General features: G+C 50.9%; 6 protein-coding genes across 6 annotated transcripts; 4 read left to right on the forward strand and 2 right to left on the reverse strand.

The window, feature by feature from the left end:
• Window positions 1-76: 76 nt before the first annotated feature.
• On the forward strand, window positions 77-2511 carry AtWU_07220 (Zn(II)2Cys6 transcription factor; the record flags this gene model as incomplete). The annotated part of the gene is made up of 4 exons (XM_035502329.1): window positions 77-357; window positions 438-1281; window positions 1346-1622; window positions 1688-2511. The coding sequence occupies 4 exons, from the start codon at window positions 77-79 to the stop codon at window positions 2509-2511; spliced, it is 2226 nt and encodes a 741-aa protein (XP_035358222.1).
• An 812-nt stretch (window positions 2512-3323) lies between these two features.
• On the forward strand, window positions 3324-4800 carry AtWU_07221 (acyl-CoA dehydrogenase; the record flags this gene model as incomplete). Its single annotated transcript, XM_035502330.1, has 4 exons — window positions 3324-3537; window positions 3616-4531; window positions 4590-4699; window positions 4754-4800. The coding sequence occupies 4 exons, from the start codon at window positions 3324-3326 to the stop codon at window positions 4798-4800; spliced, it is 1287 nt and encodes a 428-aa protein (XP_035358223.1).
• Window positions 4801-6863: 2063 nt separating this feature from the next.
• AtWU_07222 (putative ubiquitin conjugating enzyme (UbcD)) lies at window positions 6864-7822 on the forward strand (the record flags this gene model as incomplete). The annotated part of the gene is made up of 5 exons (XM_035502331.1): window positions 6864-6907; window positions 7085-7130; window positions 7282-7311; window positions 7449-7632; window positions 7683-7822. The coding sequence occupies 5 exons, from the start codon at window positions 6864-6866 to the stop codon at window positions 7820-7822; spliced, it is 444 nt and encodes a 147-aa protein (XP_035358224.1).
• Window positions 7823-8603: 781 nt separating this feature from the next.
• AtWU_07223 (putative protein kinase) lies at window positions 8604-10020 on the forward strand (the record flags this gene model as incomplete). The annotated part of the gene is made up of 4 exons (XM_035502332.1): window positions 8604-8848; window positions 8928-9337; window positions 9427-9752; window positions 9838-10020. 4 exons carry the CDS (start codon window positions 8604-8606, stop codon window positions 10018-10020), a joined length of 1164 nt encoding a protein of 387 aa, XP_035358225.1.
• A 1107-nt stretch (window positions 10021-11127) lies between these two features.
• Window positions 11128-12999, reverse strand: AtWU_07224 (VOC family protein; the record flags this gene model as incomplete). The annotated part of the gene is made up of 2 exons (XM_035502333.1): window positions 11128-12766; window positions 12824-12999. 2 exons carry the CDS (start codon window positions 12997-12999, stop codon window positions 11128-11130), a joined length of 1815 nt encoding a protein of 604 aa, XP_035358226.1.
• Window positions 13000-15934: 2935 nt separating this feature from the next.
• AtWU_07225 (18S rRNA pseudouridine methyltransferase) lies at window positions 15935-17259 on the reverse strand (the record flags this gene model as incomplete). Its single annotated transcript, XM_035502334.1, has 3 exons — window positions 15935-16411; window positions 16481-16740; window positions 17217-17259. The coding sequence occupies 3 exons, from the start codon at window positions 17257-17259 to the stop codon at window positions 15935-15937; spliced, it is 780 nt and encodes a 259-aa protein (XP_035358227.1).
• Between the last annotated feature and the right edge of the window lie 1565 nt (window positions 17260-18824).

Below are 18824 nucleotides of genomic sequence, written 5' to 3' on the forward strand. Positions count from 1 at the left end.
GATATAGCCCGGAATTATCCCCACTCTCACGCGACCTACATGATTTGCCTATGACGATGCGTCTTGCATTGGCATCATGAAGCGAAGTCGTCTTCATTTCGAGTCCAACGGTGATGCCTCCTCTGCCGCCTCTCCCCAGAGTACCCGCCCACAGTATACCCCGGAAAATGACTCACAGCAGAGCCCGAGGCATGTCCCCAAGATCTCGCGCAGAATCAGAGCTTGTACGGAATGCAAACGCCATAAGGTCCGCTGTGATATGAATGCGGGGGACACCGTTTGTCACAGATGTCGTCGCATGGGCCTGGAATGTGTTGTCAACAAAAGCCTCCAGACGTTGCTGGACGATGAGACAGAGTAACTATACCACTTCTTTTTGTTTTCATTCGCATAGTTTGCAGGAGACCCAGTGACTGACTATCTCTGGTGTATTCTAGATGGAAGGCCACAATAGAGCTCGCAATGGCAGACCTACTACGAAAGGCCCAGCTACCCGATCTTTCATATTATCAAACTAATGGAAAGGCATCAGAGCCACTGTCAAAGAAAAGAGACCGCCAGGATTCTACAGTGTCGACGGAAGGCACGCCTCTTGGGACGGATCACGATGTTGGAGCAGAGCGTCTTGAGAGCAGCGCGCAGAGAGTAGCACCCGAGCCCAGAACATCCGAAACCACCTTCCAACAGCCTTCACAATACGCCCTAGACAGGGAAGAGAATGGAACCTCATCGCTGGTCACGGCTCCGATGGGGAGTCTGTACGAAGTGACACAGTTGAGCGATATTCAGACAACTTCACCGGGAAGGCATCATGCACCAGATCGGGCTCTTGTCACCGATTTCGTTTCGCGGGGAGTAGTGGATTTGCACGAGGCGGAGGAGCTTTTCTCCTACTTTGATCAAGTACTTAGCCGTTATCTTTGGGATGGGATATTGCTGGACCACAAAGACCTGACCTCTGTGAGGAACTCTTCCTCGATGCTCTCCGCCGCCATTCTCGCTGTCACAGCCCTGCATTTGCCCAAGAAAGAACGCACATTCGATATTTGCTATACGGAGTTTGCTAGGTTAGCATCAGAATCAATGCTAGACAGACACCACACCCTGGATGATCTGCGCGCTTTATGTATAGGCGCCTTTTGGCTTGCAGACGTAAGCTGGAAGCTGTCTGGGTATGCAGTGCGGATTGCCACGGAGCGCAACCTGCATCAGTCTTACCGGAAAGCAACACAAGGCTCTCCAGAGCATATAGAACAAGCTAGGCTGTGGTATCTTCTTTATGTACGTCTCAACGCGACCGATTGTAGCCCTGGTGGGCTTCGTGCAACGAGACTGACTGGCCTAGACCCTAGAGCATCACTTTTCCATCGCCTACGGACGACCCCCGATAATCCACGAGGACCAGAGCATCAAGAATCACAATACTTTCACCCATGCCCCTAACGTGCAACAAGGTGACCTGCGTCTACACAGCCAGGTCGACCTGTTTATCATTCTTACCCGAATATACCACGCCTTTGGACCCGATGTCGACTTGGAGGTTCCCGACAGCGAATTTTCTACCATTGATAAATATGACGCCGACCTTGACAACTGGCGGATAGCCTGGTATCCGCGCTTGGGTACGTTTTCTGTTCCTCGGTATATTGTCTAGGTGCACATTTCGCTAATGTGGCTCGACAAGCAGTTGGGAGTCGATATGTCGGTGCATACCCTTACAGAGCGGTTAATCTGCATTATCATTTCTCTCGATTACAGCTGAATTCAGTTGCTTTGCGGACCTATCACTCTTCGATATCGACACGACCCATGTCTGCTGAGCGAAAGAAGCGCGCGAATATAGCCATACAGTCCGCCATAGACACACTTCGGGTGGTCCTAGATGAGCCTGATATTCAGAGGGCTCTGGTTGGCGTTCCATTGTACCTCCACAGTATGATCACTTTTGCCGCCGTTTTCCTACTGAAGATTGCGGCCAAGGGCTGCTCCAGCAGCATCCCCAACAACCAAGGCCAGCAGAATTCCATTTCTTCAGCCGGCCTGCACATTGACGTTGCGTACGTGCGGGAGCTGGTCGGGCGGATTGTTAATATGATGGTCTCGTGCAGTAAGCGTGCAAGCGAGCACCATCTCAGCCACCATATAGCCCGTGGCTTAAAAAAGATGCTCACGGGGTTGGAGGAATGGGAGAAGAGGAATCTTGGTAATTCCCAGTCTCTGACACATAACTCTCATGATGCTCTGCCCATGTTCAAACCGGTTGTTATCCCCGGGGCTCAGCCCCTTGGAGAGCGGGACACGATACTGAACCCCCCTCCTCCATTGCTGGGAGTTGCTCCCTTGTCGGCTGAGAGAGGAAATAGCTTCGACTCAGATGCGACACAGGTGAAGGCCCAGACGGGCCTCTCAGAAGGGTCGGTGGACCCTATGATGGCTGATCTTTGGGGCTTTGATGAGGATTACTTCCCGACCGGGGTGTTTGATTTCCTTCAGTCCCAGATGCCTGCTTGAGCATACCGTATGGGGCAGCGTGTTTCAGTCTTTACTGAGAACTATATAAGTCGAAGCACCAGTTGTTTACCATGGTGTATATAGTATCCAAAATACAATCCAGAAACGAGCCAGCCGGCTCTGGTCTAGAAACAGCAAACCATTTAGCTGATTCCAGACGAGTGGTTTCTTTCTCTAGTAATCGCCTTCGCAGGCTGGCCTCGCAACTGTTGCAGATTCATGATGAATACTAGATAACGGACAGTATTGTAGAGTATACAGTGCTGTTCCTCGTAGACCACCGTCCTTATTATACATTAACAATCCGTACAGCGAAATGCCGGACAAACGAGATATCCGCCTGGGCTCTATATATACAAGTTCTGAGAAGGACCGGTTATTGGGCGCCAGCGCCGACGGAACGGGCTGCAAGCCGAACTCGGCCGCGGAAGAGTGTCCCCGCGGCTCGGTTGGGGAGTTGGAGGTTCAGTGAGCATGAAGCATATAAGGGGCGTATCTACTGCTGGAGTATGCTTTATAGTTCACTGAAATATCAATCAATTGGGTATATTACTACCGTGATTTCTAGGGTAAGTTCAAATGCTCCCATGAACCTTTCCCGACGGATTGCCGAGGTTGGGGGAAACCGAGACACCGAAAGTGTGCCTGGATGAATGTCTCCCCGCAACAACCTCCGAACCATCTATCCCTTGGCTGTCGCAACCCCAGTTGCCTCTCGCATCCCAAGACATCTGGTCACTCCAATTAATATTGTCTTGGTTACAGATATCTCTGACTTATTATAACCTTACTCGCGCCTACAATCTCACATCATGAACCCATCCAGCTTCCGCACGGCTTCGCGCCACCTCCACCGCCTGTGTCGAGCACCCGCAACTTCGCGCAATGCTTCGGTCCGTGGATACGCTACGACTTTCAACTGGGAGGATCCTTTGGTCGCATCGGAGTTGTACACAGAGGAGGAATTGGCTATTCAAGACACAGCTAGGCAGTACTGCCAGGAACGCCTGCTACCCCGCGTTCTAGGTATGCCCGCCACTCCTTAAAGGCGACGAGGGAAATACTCATGTGGTGGATCATGGCTAATAACTATGCGCATACTAGATGCCTACCGGAACGAGAACTATGACCGCCAGATCTTGACCGAGATGGGCGAACTCGGCCTCCTTGGCGCGAACATTGAAGGGTATGGTTGCGCCGGCGCAAGTACCGTGGCCTCCGGTCTCATCACAAAGGAAGTCGAGCGTGTGGACTCAGGATACCGTTCAGGAATGTCTGTTCAGAGCTCCCTGGCTATGACAGCCATTCATGACTTCGGTACACAGGAGCTGAAGGACCGATTCCTCCCCGAGCTGGCAAAGGGAAAATTGGCTGGATGCTTTGGTCTCACTGAGCCCAACCACGGCTCTGACCCTGGCTCCATGGAGACAGTCGCCCGGGAGCACCCTACCAAGAAGGGATACTACTTGCTCTCTGGCACCAAGACCTGGATCACCAACTCCCCTATCTCCGACATCATGATCGTCTGGGCTAAGCTGCAGACCACGGGCAAGATTCGTGGATTCGTCGTCGAACGCAGTCAATGCCCGCCGGGTACTCTGGAGACGCCCGCCATCAAGAACAAGACTGCCCTGCGCGCTTCTATCACTGGTATGATCCAGATGGATGACTGCCCTGTTCCCGCGGAGAACATGTTCCCCGAGGTTCAAGGGCTCGCTGGTCCCTTCACCTGCCTTAACAGCGCTCGTCTGGGAATTGCCTTTGGAGCTATGGGTGCGCTCGAAGATTGCCTGAACCGTGCCCGCACGTATGCGCTCGAGCGCAAGCAGTTCAAGGGTAACCCGCTGGCGAAGTACCAGCTCATTCAGAAGAAGCTGGCAGATGCGGCTACGGATGCTGCGTATGGCACACTGGCTGCGACACAGGTTGCCCGGCTTAAGGATGCCGGAAAGTGCACACCGGAGATGATCTCGATGGTCAAGAGACAGAACTGTGACCGTGCTCTGGCTAACTCGAGAATGTATGCCCTCCACATGAGAACCTTTGGCAGGAAAGCAAGCTGATCCATCCTATTACAGTCTCCAAGAAGTGTTTGGCGGCAACGCAACGAGTGACGAGTACCATATCGCCCGGCATGTAGCCAACCTGTTTGTGGTGCAGACCTACGAGGGACAGAGTGACATTCATAGTGAGTACCACCTTGTACTACTTTCCTGTCTATATGGCGACTAATCACAATCAGCCTTGATCCTCGGCCGCGCCATCACCGGCGTCCAGGCATTCGTCTAGACGATCCGATATTTCAACCCCTAATTCTCAGTTCATCTACCTACCTACCTGATGAATCCCTCACATATACATGTACATATACAACCACAAATATCCAAACACAGGGGCTACAATAACCCCAACCATACTCCATATCCCAAGCACTACCTACCCACAGAATATCTCTCATACATCTACCCCAAACAGCATGAAACATAGTAATACTAGGTATGAATCGACCCTTCCAGAAACGGTCTTTCCCATCACGTGAGAAACAAGTACGTACCTAAGCCCATGCTGCGCCACGTGGCAAGGGCACCCGCAAACCGCACTGTATGTAACATGATTACAAACAGGAAGAGTTACTTAGTTATGTTACTTGGGTAAAGTTAGTCATAATCCTTAGGTGGTAATGACTTCGGGTTTGCCTCCCAATGAAATATCCGGATCGATGGTGGAATAATGACCACAAAGAAACTTAGTAGGAGTTTTCAAGGTTTGGTGCAACTTCGGGAAGAAGAAAGTTTAAAGAATAGAATTATGTGTTTCACTTAATACGGAGTACTATTAAGAGGGGGTTGGTTGGTTGTTTGTTGCCGAAGAGGGGAGGTGTATGATCTATCTACTACTTACATGTGTATGGGTGTGGGGATGGAAAGTATGTACAGTAAGTAGGGAAGAATTTGAAGCAAACTACGTATTAACTACAAAGTAGGGTAAGTAGTTTGCAACTTACCGTTGCCACTGCCGCCGGGAAAGAAATGGATCTTATGGAAGATTCATTTTGTGGGGTGTTTGTTGGGTGGCACAGATAAATTAATATTTGATAATAGTGAGTATCTACCTTGTTGTATAGTATAGTATAGTATCTGCTAAAACAAGAGGGGTGTAGTATCGGTATACTACCTTAATATAAGTCGGAGTATCTTTTAGGAAGTCATATGCTTTGCCCGGTATGCATGCACCTGAAGTAGTATCTACTAATCATCTAACTGTAGTAGCCTAATAGGTGTAGGTGTGCGTGATAGATTACGAGTTATATTACCAAGAGAGAGAGAGAGAGAGAGAGAGAGAGAGAGAGAGAGAGAGAGAGAAAAAGGCAAAAAAAAAGAGATCCATTATTTCTGATAATATCGACCCAGTCAACGGGCAGAACCAACATTGCAAATGGGCAAACAACGGTGGTGGCCACCAGTTAGGTAAGTACGTAGTACAAAGTGAGCGGACTGCCGGTAACCACTCAGCCTATCGGTTTTGTCCACCGTCCGATTGATACCCGTCTGGGAGGGACCCGAAATTGAAGGTGTGGCTGACAATGGAAGGGAGGGAGGGGCTGTTCAGGTGGATATCTTGGATTGTCAGGGCTGACTTGGGAATGATGACGATGTTGGTGATGACGGAGAGTGCCGGGTGTCATTTAGATTATTCATAAGGGGGAAAAACAGCCTATATTTGGGTCTCCAACTATTGGATGATCACTATTAGAAAGAAGAGGAAGCAGCAAAATCGGCAGAAGCAGGATGATGCATCTAGAATGTCCGACTGGATTGGGAAATGACGATGGAAGGAAGAGGGAGGGTGTGGCGCAACAGTGGCTGACGGACGCCTGACTAAGGCAAACCCGATTAAATAAGCCGAGTAATCAGTCGGTAATAACCGGTAAATACGGGTTCAGAGGGGCTGGTGACTGGGCTGGGTTGCCCGCCTTTCCCTTTCTCGCTCTTCCCGTCCACTGACTGACTTTCCCTCTTCTTTCTCTTCTCCTCTCTCTCTTCCTCTTCTCCTTCAGCCCAATTCCCCCTCTTCTTCCTGTTCGTCTTCCGACGTAATCAGCCCACGGTGAGTCTCTTCCTCCATTCCATCCTCAACCCCTCTCAACTTCCCCCTCCAGTCTAGTCGACTTTGCTAGTCGTCTTCTTCTTTGCTCCTGTTCGTCGTTGTCGTTGTTCTTCTCTTCTTACATATCTCGCCGTTGTGCTGACTGGGAAATCGTGTGCAGATTTCCACCTTCAAATTCGATACCACTCGCTTTGCACTTTTAACCTAGGAGATCCTCTCCATTCTTTACACATCACACATTCGCCATGGCTCTCAAGAGAATTAACAAGGAACTCACTGACCTCGGCCGGTAAGACTTGTCCTCATCATCTTGTTTCCCCTCGCCTGCCTCTTTGCCGCCGCCTGGTGTTACACCCCACCACAGCCGCGGGGCGTTCGTCTACCCTCCGCCAGACAGCACCTGTGTCATTACGCATTGCCAGGGCATGTATAGAAGTATGCTAACGTGGTTGTCTTCATTTCACAGTGATCCCCCCTCTTCTTGCTCTGCTGGTCCTTCCGGAGATGACCTGGTATGGTTTCACCCCTCCGACCCCTCGTTGCACACGGTCGCATTGCCGCTTTCGCCGACTGCGGCGGGGCAGTCCAACGCAGATTTGCCTCAGACCTCTTTATCAACGACATAATGCCTGAAATGAATACTGACAACGGTTTGCTGCACAGTTCCACTGGCAAGCAACTATCATGGGTCCTGTGAGTATACCCGGATTTCTTCTGTGACGTCCGGATGTAGCAAGTGTCTCTGTTCCTTTGTCGGGAGGACCTTGCGGCACCCAACGGCGTCTTCAGCCTTGCTATCTTGGAGTATCATTTGCTAACCCGACTTCCAGGGTGACTCCCCCTACTCAGGAGGTGTTTTCTTCCTGAACATCCACTTCCCCACCGACTACCCATTCAAGCCCCCGAAGGTCAACTTCACCACTCGGATCTACCACCCCAACATCAACGCCAACGGCAGCATCTGCCTTGACATCCTCAGAGACCAGTGGAGTCCTGCCCTCACAATCTCGAAGGGTATGTTCTCTGCCTACAGACGCTGTTTACGTATATACTGACTGTTGCAGTGCTACTTTCGATCTGCTCCATGCTCACAGACCCCAACCCCGACGACCCGTTGGTGCCGGAAATCGCTCACGTGTACAAGACGGACCGTCCCCGGTACGAAGCGACCGCGCGGGAATGGACTCGCAAATATGCCATCTGATCTTCGCAATTCAATTTCCACGGCCACCTTGGTCTTCCCAATCCGCTTCTGCGTCTTCTTTCACTCCGTTAGATCAGATCCGAAGCCTGGCGTACCGTGATCGTAGATCCTTTCCTTGTTATTCTCCGTGAACTATTTGCGTGTGTCTGGAATTCCGCGTTTACCCCCTTATTTTCGCTTTCTCCATTTTATTTGCGGGGGAAATGTCATATCCAACGATCATTATGACCACTTCTCATTATGCATTCATGGCATTTTTTATTTTCACTCAATGGAGTCGGATAAATGTTACCTGATGAACATAAGGCCCCAGGAAGGGTGTGGTTTTCGATAATTCCTCGGGTCGGGGTTGAGGGGAGGATGCTGGGTACTGGTACGGTCGTGAGGCTGAAGCCTCTAGGTGGTGGAAATGGATAAGCGGGGATGAGGAGAGGAGATGAGGGAAGTGAGGGTTGGTTAATTGGCGATGCTGCTGGTAAGGGATTTGGTGGCTTGTATTCTTCAGTAGGACCAATCAGTAGGAACCATTAGCAGGAACCAATTACCAGTGGATCGTGTGCTCAGCAGTGTAGGTGTAGATACTGTAAATACATGGTAGCCAGACCCAACTGGCGGTGTAGTTCGCATGTTTGCCTATACGGACAGCATAGATTCGATGTATCATCTATAGTAGTCGTGTTGATGCCTGAGGCTAACAAGGGATCCTGCGCTGATCACTGACTTCCATCCATTTCACCATCAATCAACCTGTATCCATATACTACAGAATAAATCAACCCCAATGGCATCCCTCCTAAGACCCCTAAGAAGCCCTACCATCCGTCGAATACCCCCATCATATAGACAACATACATCCCATCACTACCTCCCCAAAGACATCCCCATCGAAGAAGAAACTCTCCCCCACTACAACCCCAAGCAATACTACCCCGTCAACATAGGCGACATCTACCACTCCCGATACCAAATCATAGGAAAACTCGGATACGGAAGTACTTCCACGAGCTGGGTGTGTCGGGATCTTCGGTGTGCAATATCCCTATTATATATAATAGATAAGATTTCTAATGATATACATATGACCAACCACATTTCTATATTCAAGATCCAAAAACACTGATGATAAAGAAGACAATGAATACAAAGTCCTCAAAATCTCCACTTCAATACCAACGAAGGACTCTCATAACCGCGAATACAGAGTGTATGAACATCTCGCCAACGTAGTTGAAAAGGGAAGTTTACATCCGGGGCAATCGTTGATTCGCGAGGTGTATGATTCTTTTGAGTTGCAAAATGCAGCACCACTACCAGGAGTAGAAGAAGAGGGAGAAGAAGGAAAAGAAGAAGGGAGTATACACCAATGTCTCCTCCTCCAACCCATGACCATGTCCCTGCACGATATGCTACAACTAAACTCTAGACCGTTCGATCTCCCGCTGTTAAAGATGACGATTAAGCGGATCTTACTCGCGTTGGACTTTCTGCATGTGGAGGCGGGGGTGGTTCATACTGGTATTATCACCTTTTCTATTTCTATCCCCATATATTTATATATCAATCACTTAGTTATTAACTAATATACTATATAAAATAAATGATAGACATAAAACCAGACAACATCCTCCTCACCCTCCACGACCCTACCCTCCTCCTCACCTTCGCAGCCGCAGAATCCACATCCCCAAGCCCTAGAAAGATATCTGTATCTGACCCCCCACGAACCATCTACAAATCTCGCCCCTTCCCCCCTCCAAAAGGAGGTAAAAACTACGGCCTCCCCACGCTCTGCGACTTCAGCGAAGCGCGCATCGGCACTGTGCAAAAAGACACGGGACCCTTCATCCAGCCGAGTATTTACCATGCGCCCGAGGTCATCTTCGAGATGGATTGGGGGTGTGCTGTTGATGTTTGGGGTGTGGCGGGTGTTGTATGTTCATCTTTCTTTCTCTTCTTCTTAGTGATTGTAAATGCATGGTGGTTAATGATTGATAATTGATATACTATGATGATAGATATGGTCCCTCTTCGAAGGCGACCACCTCTTCGGAGACGATAACATATTCGACCCTAGAACAGGCCACCACGATCCATTCCGCCATGTAGCGCGCATGGTAGCGGTCATTGGATCACCGCCACCCGGGGAGTTTGTATGTAGGAGTGAGACCACGACGCAGTGTTTTGATGAGGGGCGTTAGTTATACCACCCCCCCTACTCCTCCCCCGTTCTCTTTCATTTGTTGTGTTTGGAGTGAAAGAATTATAAGGTTGATATGATGGGCATATAGGTACCTGGATTGCCCACGATGAAGCGCCTATCCCCAGTGATGTATCTCTAGAGTTATTGGAAAGGCGTTTGGCTGGTACGGAGAAAGAAGTTTTTCTGGGGTTTATGAGGAGTATGTTGAGGTGGATGCCGGAGGAGAGGTGGACGGCGGGGGAGTTGTTGGGGCATGAGTTTTTGAGGTGATTTTTTTTTTATTGTATGGTTCTTGGATGGGGTGGGGATAGGTTTTATTTATGTTGGGGGGTTCGGGGGGTTTAGGGAGTGGTTAATGTTATTTGAGGGGGGGTTGGTGATTGTGTGTTGATAGATACTACTAAGTGGTATATGTGTTGTATGTAGAATGTTGTTTAGAAGGGGGTGTGTGTTATTGTATGAAGGAGGGAGGATCATAGTATAGTATATGTATTGAAGCAGGGTTTTATTTTGGCTTCAATCTACTGTCTTGTGGGACTTATCGATACTTGGAACTAATGAGTCTTGTGTGTTGATGTTATAGTCTTTCTGTTGTAAGTTGATTGCTAGTATCTAGATGAGTCAGATGCGTCGTGTGACTATAACTGAACATGACTGCTAAGTTAGCTAGTTTCTAATATGATCAATTCTTCTAGGAGCTTGCTCAATAATTTGGATAACTTTATATATATGCATTTGCGCCTTGACACACCTTTCCAACCAATGCTCAATGCTCAATGCTCAATGCTCAATCTTCATGCAGGATAAAGATAATAAAATGCAGATTCAAACATTCTTATGCTGTACGTATAGTATAGTATATAATCGCAGATAAATGCCAACGAAATATATCTGAAGAACACGACCAACCCATTGAATAACACAATAAATCAAACGCCAGGTTTCATGCTTTCCCAAACCAATATGTAAAAATGTAGTAGAGTAACAGTTGTGCCTCACATACAAGGTCTGTAATGCAAATATGATGGTGTAATTATCACAGCCATGTGGAAGCTGCGTCTGAACAAGGAGAATAGGAGAAACGAAGAATGTAAATGTGCAGAAGCTAAGCCACCTGGCTGGCAGTTCGGCGACTCACTTTCGAGGCAGCCTTGGACGGAGCGACACTGCCGCCACCACCACTACCACCAGCCTTCATGGTCCGCTGGGACGCTCTGGAGACGTTGGTAGAGACTTGGCTGACACTGTCGCTGGGCTTGACGGGCTCGTCGAACTTGGAGTGCTTGGATACCTTGGAAGGGCTCTTGGAAGCATGCGACCGGTGCGAGTAGGAGGACCGCCGGGAGTCGTCCACTTGACTGATCGAGTCGTCAGGGGTGACGTGGCTCTGGACGTCGAGGTCGACGACACTCTCGGGAAGAGGAACCTCACGAGCGGAGACGCCCGATTTGGCACCGCTGCGGTAAGAGGCGAAAGAGGCAATGGATCCCTCAGGGAGAGGAACCTGGCGGGCAGTGCGGTTGGAAGAGGCGGTGCTGCCGGCTTGCGATCGGCTCACGGAGTGGTAGGAATGGTGCGAGGAGTGATGAGAGCTGTGGTGGGACTCTTGGTAGTTGGCCTTGGAGGGAGGCCGAACCGTGGCGGATGAGTAGACACTGCCACCATCCATCGCCCGCGACTTGTCCTCACGGAAGCTGCTGACCAGGGTGCTCTGGTAGCCTCGGGAATCGGCCGGCGGGGCGTACTCGATCGCCCGCAGGGGGATATCCTTGGTGGTGTACACGCTGCCCTCGGAGGCCCGACGGCCGTTCTCATCGAGGTAGACGCTGCCACCGCGTGGAACAAACTCCGTGCCCTCGTAGATGGTGTCTGCGCGAGGGTTCTTCGAGGTAACACTGCGGGTGAGGCCCGGGCGGGCATCCGACCGAGAAGAATAAACGCTCCGCGGGGGAGGAGCCTCGATAGCCTTGTAGCCAGGGTATTCTTCCTGGGCTTGAAAGGGTGCTTGGGACGGGGAGAGCATCTGGACAATGTCCCGGGGCGAATACTGCGGGGGAGGGGTACTGCCCTCGGAATGTTGTTCTGAGGAGTCGGACTTGGTCATGGCATATGCGAGTGCAGCGCCAGCCGCAGCGCCAATCAGGGTACCGACAATGGTCTTGGCCGTCTTACCATCGTCAGTCTTCTGCTGAGTGGTGGTGTGAGTCGTGTGGTGCACAATATACGTGGGCGACGGGGCCGGCTGCATCTCGCGAGGCTGCTGGGATTCACGGCTAACGCTGATGGTGGACGGCGCGCGCTCGTACGGGGGAGGCGCTCGGTCCACGGCCGTCGAGGACCTGGAAACGTACGAGCGAGCTTCAGACTTGGGAGGCGCAACGCTCTCGGGACGGACGGAGCTGGCCTTGCTGCTCGCCTTCGATACAACCGAGCCGTTCTCGAGCAAAGCCAGGGCTGGCCTAGTGAGCTCAGACCTGGCTTCAGATCTGGCTTCCGACTTGGCCACGGACTTGGCCACGGACCGGACCTCGGAGCGGGCTGATGAGATGCTAGGGCGGTATACTGCCTCAATGCTGTTGCCATCAAAGTCGATGACAGCGGCGCTGTAGTAACCAGAGTCGGAGTCGCGTTGCTTAGGCTCGCCATGGATCTTGCCTCCTGCCTTGAGGGCATTGATAAAGAAGGTGCTCACAGCATCCTTGGATGCTGCAGGAAAGGCGACATGAGCGGCACCTGCAGGTACGCTGCAAGGTCACAGTTAGTTATCGTAACACGACTCAATAGCATTGACGGACACTTACCCAGGTTTTTGTTCTGTGATCCAGAAATCTGCGGGCTCGCCGGTCTTTTGACCGAAACCAATGTAGTCATCGTGACGTCCAATGAATTGGTACCCCAGAGGTTGTAGGCAGGAAAGAAAGAAAGATGTGGAGGTAGGCAGGTGAGCAACCGTCAGGGTGAGGTGAGAGACGGGCATGTCTGTGTGGACTCGCTGGGTATGTCCCTTTGCGAGTCGTGGTATAGAAAGGTGAAGTCAGGGGAAGAAAAAAGAGGTATGGAGGGGGAGCAGCGAGACGAGATAAATAGTAGATCTCAGATGGAGAGAGATCCACCAACAGGAGAGATCAAAAAGTCGATTGCAGACTCAGAAGCGAGTAAGAGAACAGGAGGATATATATACACAAAGACTGGAGAGATAGATAGGAGAGACCCATGAAATCATGAGAGAGGAATGGAGAGAAGCCGGCGAGAAGCAGCACTAGTATTTCAAGGCAAGATGCAGGCCAACCTTAGGACTTCAGGAGTATGCCCCCGAAATGCCCAACTTGGGATCCAATCACGAGCGGTCAGAAGCTTACAGGGGGAGCAAATTATCATGGAAACTCGACCAGTTGTTCCAACCGTGGAGCACGACTAGACTAGGCCGGTTATCGCAGGCAGGCTTGCATAGACTCGCACGGCATCCGAACGATGCCCAGTATAATCCACGAGGCATCAACATCGTCTAGGCTCAGTCTGCAGGAAGTTGCCAAAGGGGATAGGCTCGGAGGGTGCTATCGCAAGGCCGCCACCCACTCTGACACATACTCAGACGACCCATGATGTTATTTTTTCGGTGAAGCTAATATCGAGGGGTACGAAAACTCTCAAGATGGCCGCCAGGTCATCGTGGGGAAAGACTGGCGGACGGTGCTGTAGGTGGCCCTGTCGCGGCGGACGGGGCGCCTATCAGAAAACGGTGGGGACTACGCAGGAGCCAAGGGTAGACAGCAGCATCTTGTCCAAAAGGGAACTTGAGTGAGGCGAGAGGGTCCAGGACAAGGTGGATGAAGGGGATTGGCAGTGGTGGAGACGGCAGCTACCAAACGAAAAACAGACGCTGAAACCGCGACAGGTGCGTAGACCGGCGTCAAAGAAGGGATTGGGGGGAAATTCCCTTGACTTTCTTGAAGACCTAACCTAAACCATTGATTGTAACGACGGGCTCACTCGGCTAGGGCCCAGGATTGGACATCAGACAAACGCCTTGGGGAGGTCGCCAATCACGAGGGAACAACGAATCGCATACGGGCATGTCAGCAAGCAGCCGTGTTGAGGAATAATAGTAGAGAGAAAAGGAGGGGAGCCACTGAGGGGCAAATCTGCTTGACCGATGGGGGTTTTTGTTCCTGCTTCGGGCACATTTGCTGCTGTTAGTCGCCGGCCGGTGCGATCTGACCGCCAGATGTTCCTCCAGTCCGGCGATGCTGCGGCGTGGATCATTGCCTCCCGGCACGACGAAAAGAAAGGTATATTCCGTATAGGAGCATCTAGAATCAAGATTCTTTCCGGAAAATGACGAAGAAAAGGAGGTGACTATCACCATCATTCTGTCATCATGGAGTTAGTTGGTGGTATACGGTGATATCCGTTTCTCGCCGGAAGTGGATGGGATGGCTCATCAGCCAACAGCATCATCGGTGTTTGTAGCGTCGTCAAATGACTAGATGGATGATTGAGATGGTCCATTGGTTTCATGTACGGAGAACCCAGTGGGCGATCCACTTGCTGCGATGGCTGCATGCCACGTCGAACAGGAGACTCCGTCCCCAGCCACCGGGACCACCCGATTGACCTGCCCATCAATACTGTTGCTAGTGCTACTTTGGGAGTGAACAAAGACTCCCCTGACAAATTCCAAGAGCTCAAAGGTGTGAGTCAGCGATAGTCAGGATTCTCGTCTCCCACCCGAGAAGGAAGAGAGAAGGAAGACGAGGGAAAGAGGGATGAGAAGTATGGAGTATAGACAGACACAGAGAGAAAAGGGAAAGTGAGTCAAAAAGTCGGGGAGAGACACTGGCGGGGCCGGCCTCAGGCACAAACCCACTCTTCCCCTCCTCATCATGTGCAGCCCCTCTCCCCCCTTCTGTTCGCTGGGTTTCCCACTTGTTCTGCTTCTTTCCTGCTTCTACGGTCACTCTCGTGCCTCCAGATGATTCCGACCATCCTCATGGTCCGACCGGTTCAAGTCATCCGGCCAATTGGCTCATTGGCACCATCACACAGCGAACGTCACCGGCGCAAGGGCCACCAGCTTCCATCTGAATTTCCGGGTCTCCAGGGAGCCCCTCTCCCTGTGGCTACGGGCATCTACGGCTGGGTCTACTACTGACAGGTATTCTACTCGATACTAGTGATCCGATCAGAGGACCATTTAGGATCATCAAAGTCTGTAAGGGAAGACAAAGGGGGGGAGGAAGTAGGATCGAGTATCTGGGCAGGGGCTGAACGGCGGGTGTCAGACCTCCGTGTCCATGGTTGTGCCTCGATGGTAAATGTATCTGGTGTATTCGTGCTGCTATATAGATAAGATCTCGCATGCGAGACTGCAACAAGTGTACAACACCCCAGATGGGGTGTTGCAGATTACAGTGATTAGATCACACCCACCTAGATATTTGGAAGAAAAAAACCCAGATCCTCGTCGAGGCATTCGAACCTGCAGAACTCAAAACAGAGGGATCTATCAGAAGAAACTGGGGGCCGGTGGGTCGTGCCGTGACACCTACCCACCGGCGCAGGCCCGCCGAAGCAAAGAGGGCCTGCCAGTTCATCACGGGGTCCAAATAAATGAGGCGATCTTAGTTTCCAGATATCGCATCCAGCAGTCTAGCGGCGACCGCGACGCGAGGCGCAAGAAAACAGACACGAAAACCCATCAAGACGTGCAGAGAACAGCAAGCGATGCAAATACACCCAAGGCAGAGAGAATACGCGAACAACGCGCGGAAGACAGGTTTGTCCCCGAGCTAGGACCCGCTGACCGTTTCTCGATCATACCATTTCAGATGTATGGGCGCAAGGAAATTCGTCACCTCGTCAAGCTTTGGCCATTCCTGAGAAGCGGGATAGGAGCGTCCGAGGTCCTGCGCTCAGACAATGTCCCACACCTCCTCGGCGGCATGGCAGAACTTGCTGCATGCGACACTGGCACTCAAGCTGTAGTTACTGATGGAAATCGTGTCGTCCTTGAAGGAGTCGGCAAAGTCATCGTGTCCCTTGGCCATGGCACCCACGAAGATACAGACGCTCTCCTTGGGGCCCAGCGATTCGATGTAGTCGCGAGTGCGCACCACGGGGGCTTCGAAACTGAGGGTCACCTTGCGGCAGTTGGGGGGAAGGTGGTCGGTGATGGGGTTCTTGATGACCTTCAGGAGCTTCTCCTGGGAGTTGGTGGAACGGATGGAGAGGCGGTGCAGCAGCTGCACCATCAAACCAGCGAATCGCTTGAAGGTACGAGGAATGCGCACGCTAGGGTTCACTTCGATCAAGACACCCTTGGCAGTGTGGATGAAGATCTGCAGCTTACCCGCCTTGTTCACGGGGGAGTCGAGCAGGGTGAGCAGGCACTGATGAGCATTGATCATTAGCAACTAGCCACCAAACCATTGCTGGCTATCCCAGACAGAGCAACTAACCTGATGTGTGATATCCGGGCGAGCCTCACTGATATCCCGGTTCATCTTACGCATGACACCAATGTGCTCATCGCTGTTGAGCAGGGAGTACTTCTCATCACGACCGGAACCATTGCGTCCGCTGGAAGCCCGGTAGGTTTCCAAGCTGGCATGGGAGAGAACGACAATCAGACGCTGGGTCTCCTTGTCATGAGCAGGGATGGGAGTGTGCTGTTCCGCAACGAGCTGGGGCAATTCGGGAGGCGGGCAGGATTGCGTCCCTGCAGGTTCAGTCGAGTCAGCAACCATTTTTGATGGTGAAAGCAAAAAAGACAAATCCACGCGGTCGGTTGAAGATTGTGAAGCTGAGATGAAGCTGGACACTGGGTGATGCGACAGACAGGGCGTATCACAGTGACAAAAATAGGAAAAACGGTGATTATGGAAGTGACAAACAACGTAGAAAGAACAGTGATGCAGGGAATTAACCCATCAGATGATGGATGATGAGTTTGCGAAAGACAAAGAGAGATAGCCGTGAAGAAAAAGTAAGAGAGAAAAAAAGGAATGTTGATCTCCCGCGTTGGCGATAAGAAAAATCAGGCGGGGAATAGCACGAGGTTGTCACCGGCTGTACATGAGATGACAGCAAGGCTGAGAAGTTTGGGGGAGAAAAGCAGGGAAACGCAGGGAAAAGCAGCGAGCGATTAAAGAGCGAACCGCGGGATTAAATTGCAATTGGGGGGAGGGAACGTACTGGCACGCTTTCTCTTCCCGGCAACCTGGATAGGATCCGACATGATGCGAATTGATTGATGGGTGATGGTGCAAGATTATAGAGGAATCCCGAAGCAGAGCTTTTCTCAATCCTTGGAATTATACCTGCAACTATATTCCTCACTTGGAATGTTGCTGGTTGAGATTAATGGGGAATTGAGACCGCAACGGAGGTTTGGGGAAGTGGAAAAAAAGTAAAGCGAGGAAAAGTACGAGAGGAAAAAAAAGATGGGAAGACGAAGGCGGCGATGAAGAAGGAGACTAGGCTCAACGGGAGTTTATAATAAAAAGATGGTGTGAGCAGCAAAGCAATAGCTTTTCAATTTTCCTTTTTTCTTTTTGATTTTCTTTTCTGCCCCCTTCCTTCTTATTCTCTCTGACAGTGTCTCTCACGTTATCGCAATGCAGATTCCCCTCACTTGAAGGGCAGAAGAATGGGCGAAAAATCAAGTCCAGAAAAAAGTCCCCGAGAGCGACAGAAGACAAGCAGTAGCAGTCAATAGCAGTAGCAGCCGCCGGGGTAATCCATTGGTGGCAGTTTGGGGGCTGGCCGCCCGGCGGAGTTTCGGGATGGAAAAACAATGCAGAAATCTCGTCTTGGTTCCAAACTCTCTTTGCTAGTGTCATTTCCCGGTTCCATACATTTCGGTCCAGCCATCCAGCAACCCAAGGACAGCTACCTATGATACTGATAGATATAGCATATGCCTGTAAACAACTCTATGTAGGTATTGACTTACTGGGATAGTAGTAGTGGAATGTGGGAAAGAAACAGTCCCAGTGGACGAACAAGTTGCAGGATGTGCCCGCCGGGCCATCCATGCATTTGATGGATTCCTTCCTTCTCATGGGCTAAAGTCTCAACTAGAACATGGCTTGGTCCAATGACCTGAAGTTATCGTGTAATCTCCGATCAGCAATGCATTGGACCGGTGCATTCCTCTTCCTGCCATCATTGGTCTGCTTTGCTTTTCTTCACGCCAGATTCGCATCCGTCAGCCTCGTTAGCTTCCTTCACTCGGGGTTTGAGTGTGTGATTAGATGAAGGGTGAGTTAGTTAGTGACTCGGGAATAGTAAGTAGTCACCTGCTAACCACCATGGCCTCTCTCTCTCTCCGTCTCGTACTCGGATTAAATAGACGGATCACTGGCTCGGTTCCTGATCTCAAAACCCGTTAACGAGTTAGTTACTCCTTCAGGAAGTGTCACTAGCTAGCTAACTAACTAGTTGATTGTCTTACTCCGTGTCTTACTCAGATGTAAGACTCATTACCTAACAATACGGCTCGCAACGCCCTTCCTCCTTTCCCCGTCACCTCCTGGACTCTTCATCAAGCATCTATCGGATTAACCCCCCCCCCACCATGGCAGTATCTCCGGATTCCTGGCCCATGCCCACCTTTGCAGAAGATACCCTCGTACACAGTACCCTGATGTGTAACCCTCCCGGTTACACAGAGGCGTGACTGCCGGGCCACTGTGTGCTCCAAGTAGCCTCTAGAAAAGACATCATTGTTCTACCGATGACAGCTTGTCGCGTCGGCATCTGGCCAGTTTGTAACAGTACAGTCGTTTGATGAGAAGCCGG

Source organism: Aspergillus tubingensis (assembly GCF_013340325.1).
Source record: "Aspergillus tubingensis WU-2223L DNA, scaffold_8, whole genome shotgun sequence".
NCBI lineage: Eukaryota > Fungi > Ascomycota > Eurotiomycetes > Eurotiales > Aspergillaceae > Aspergillus > Aspergillus tubingensis.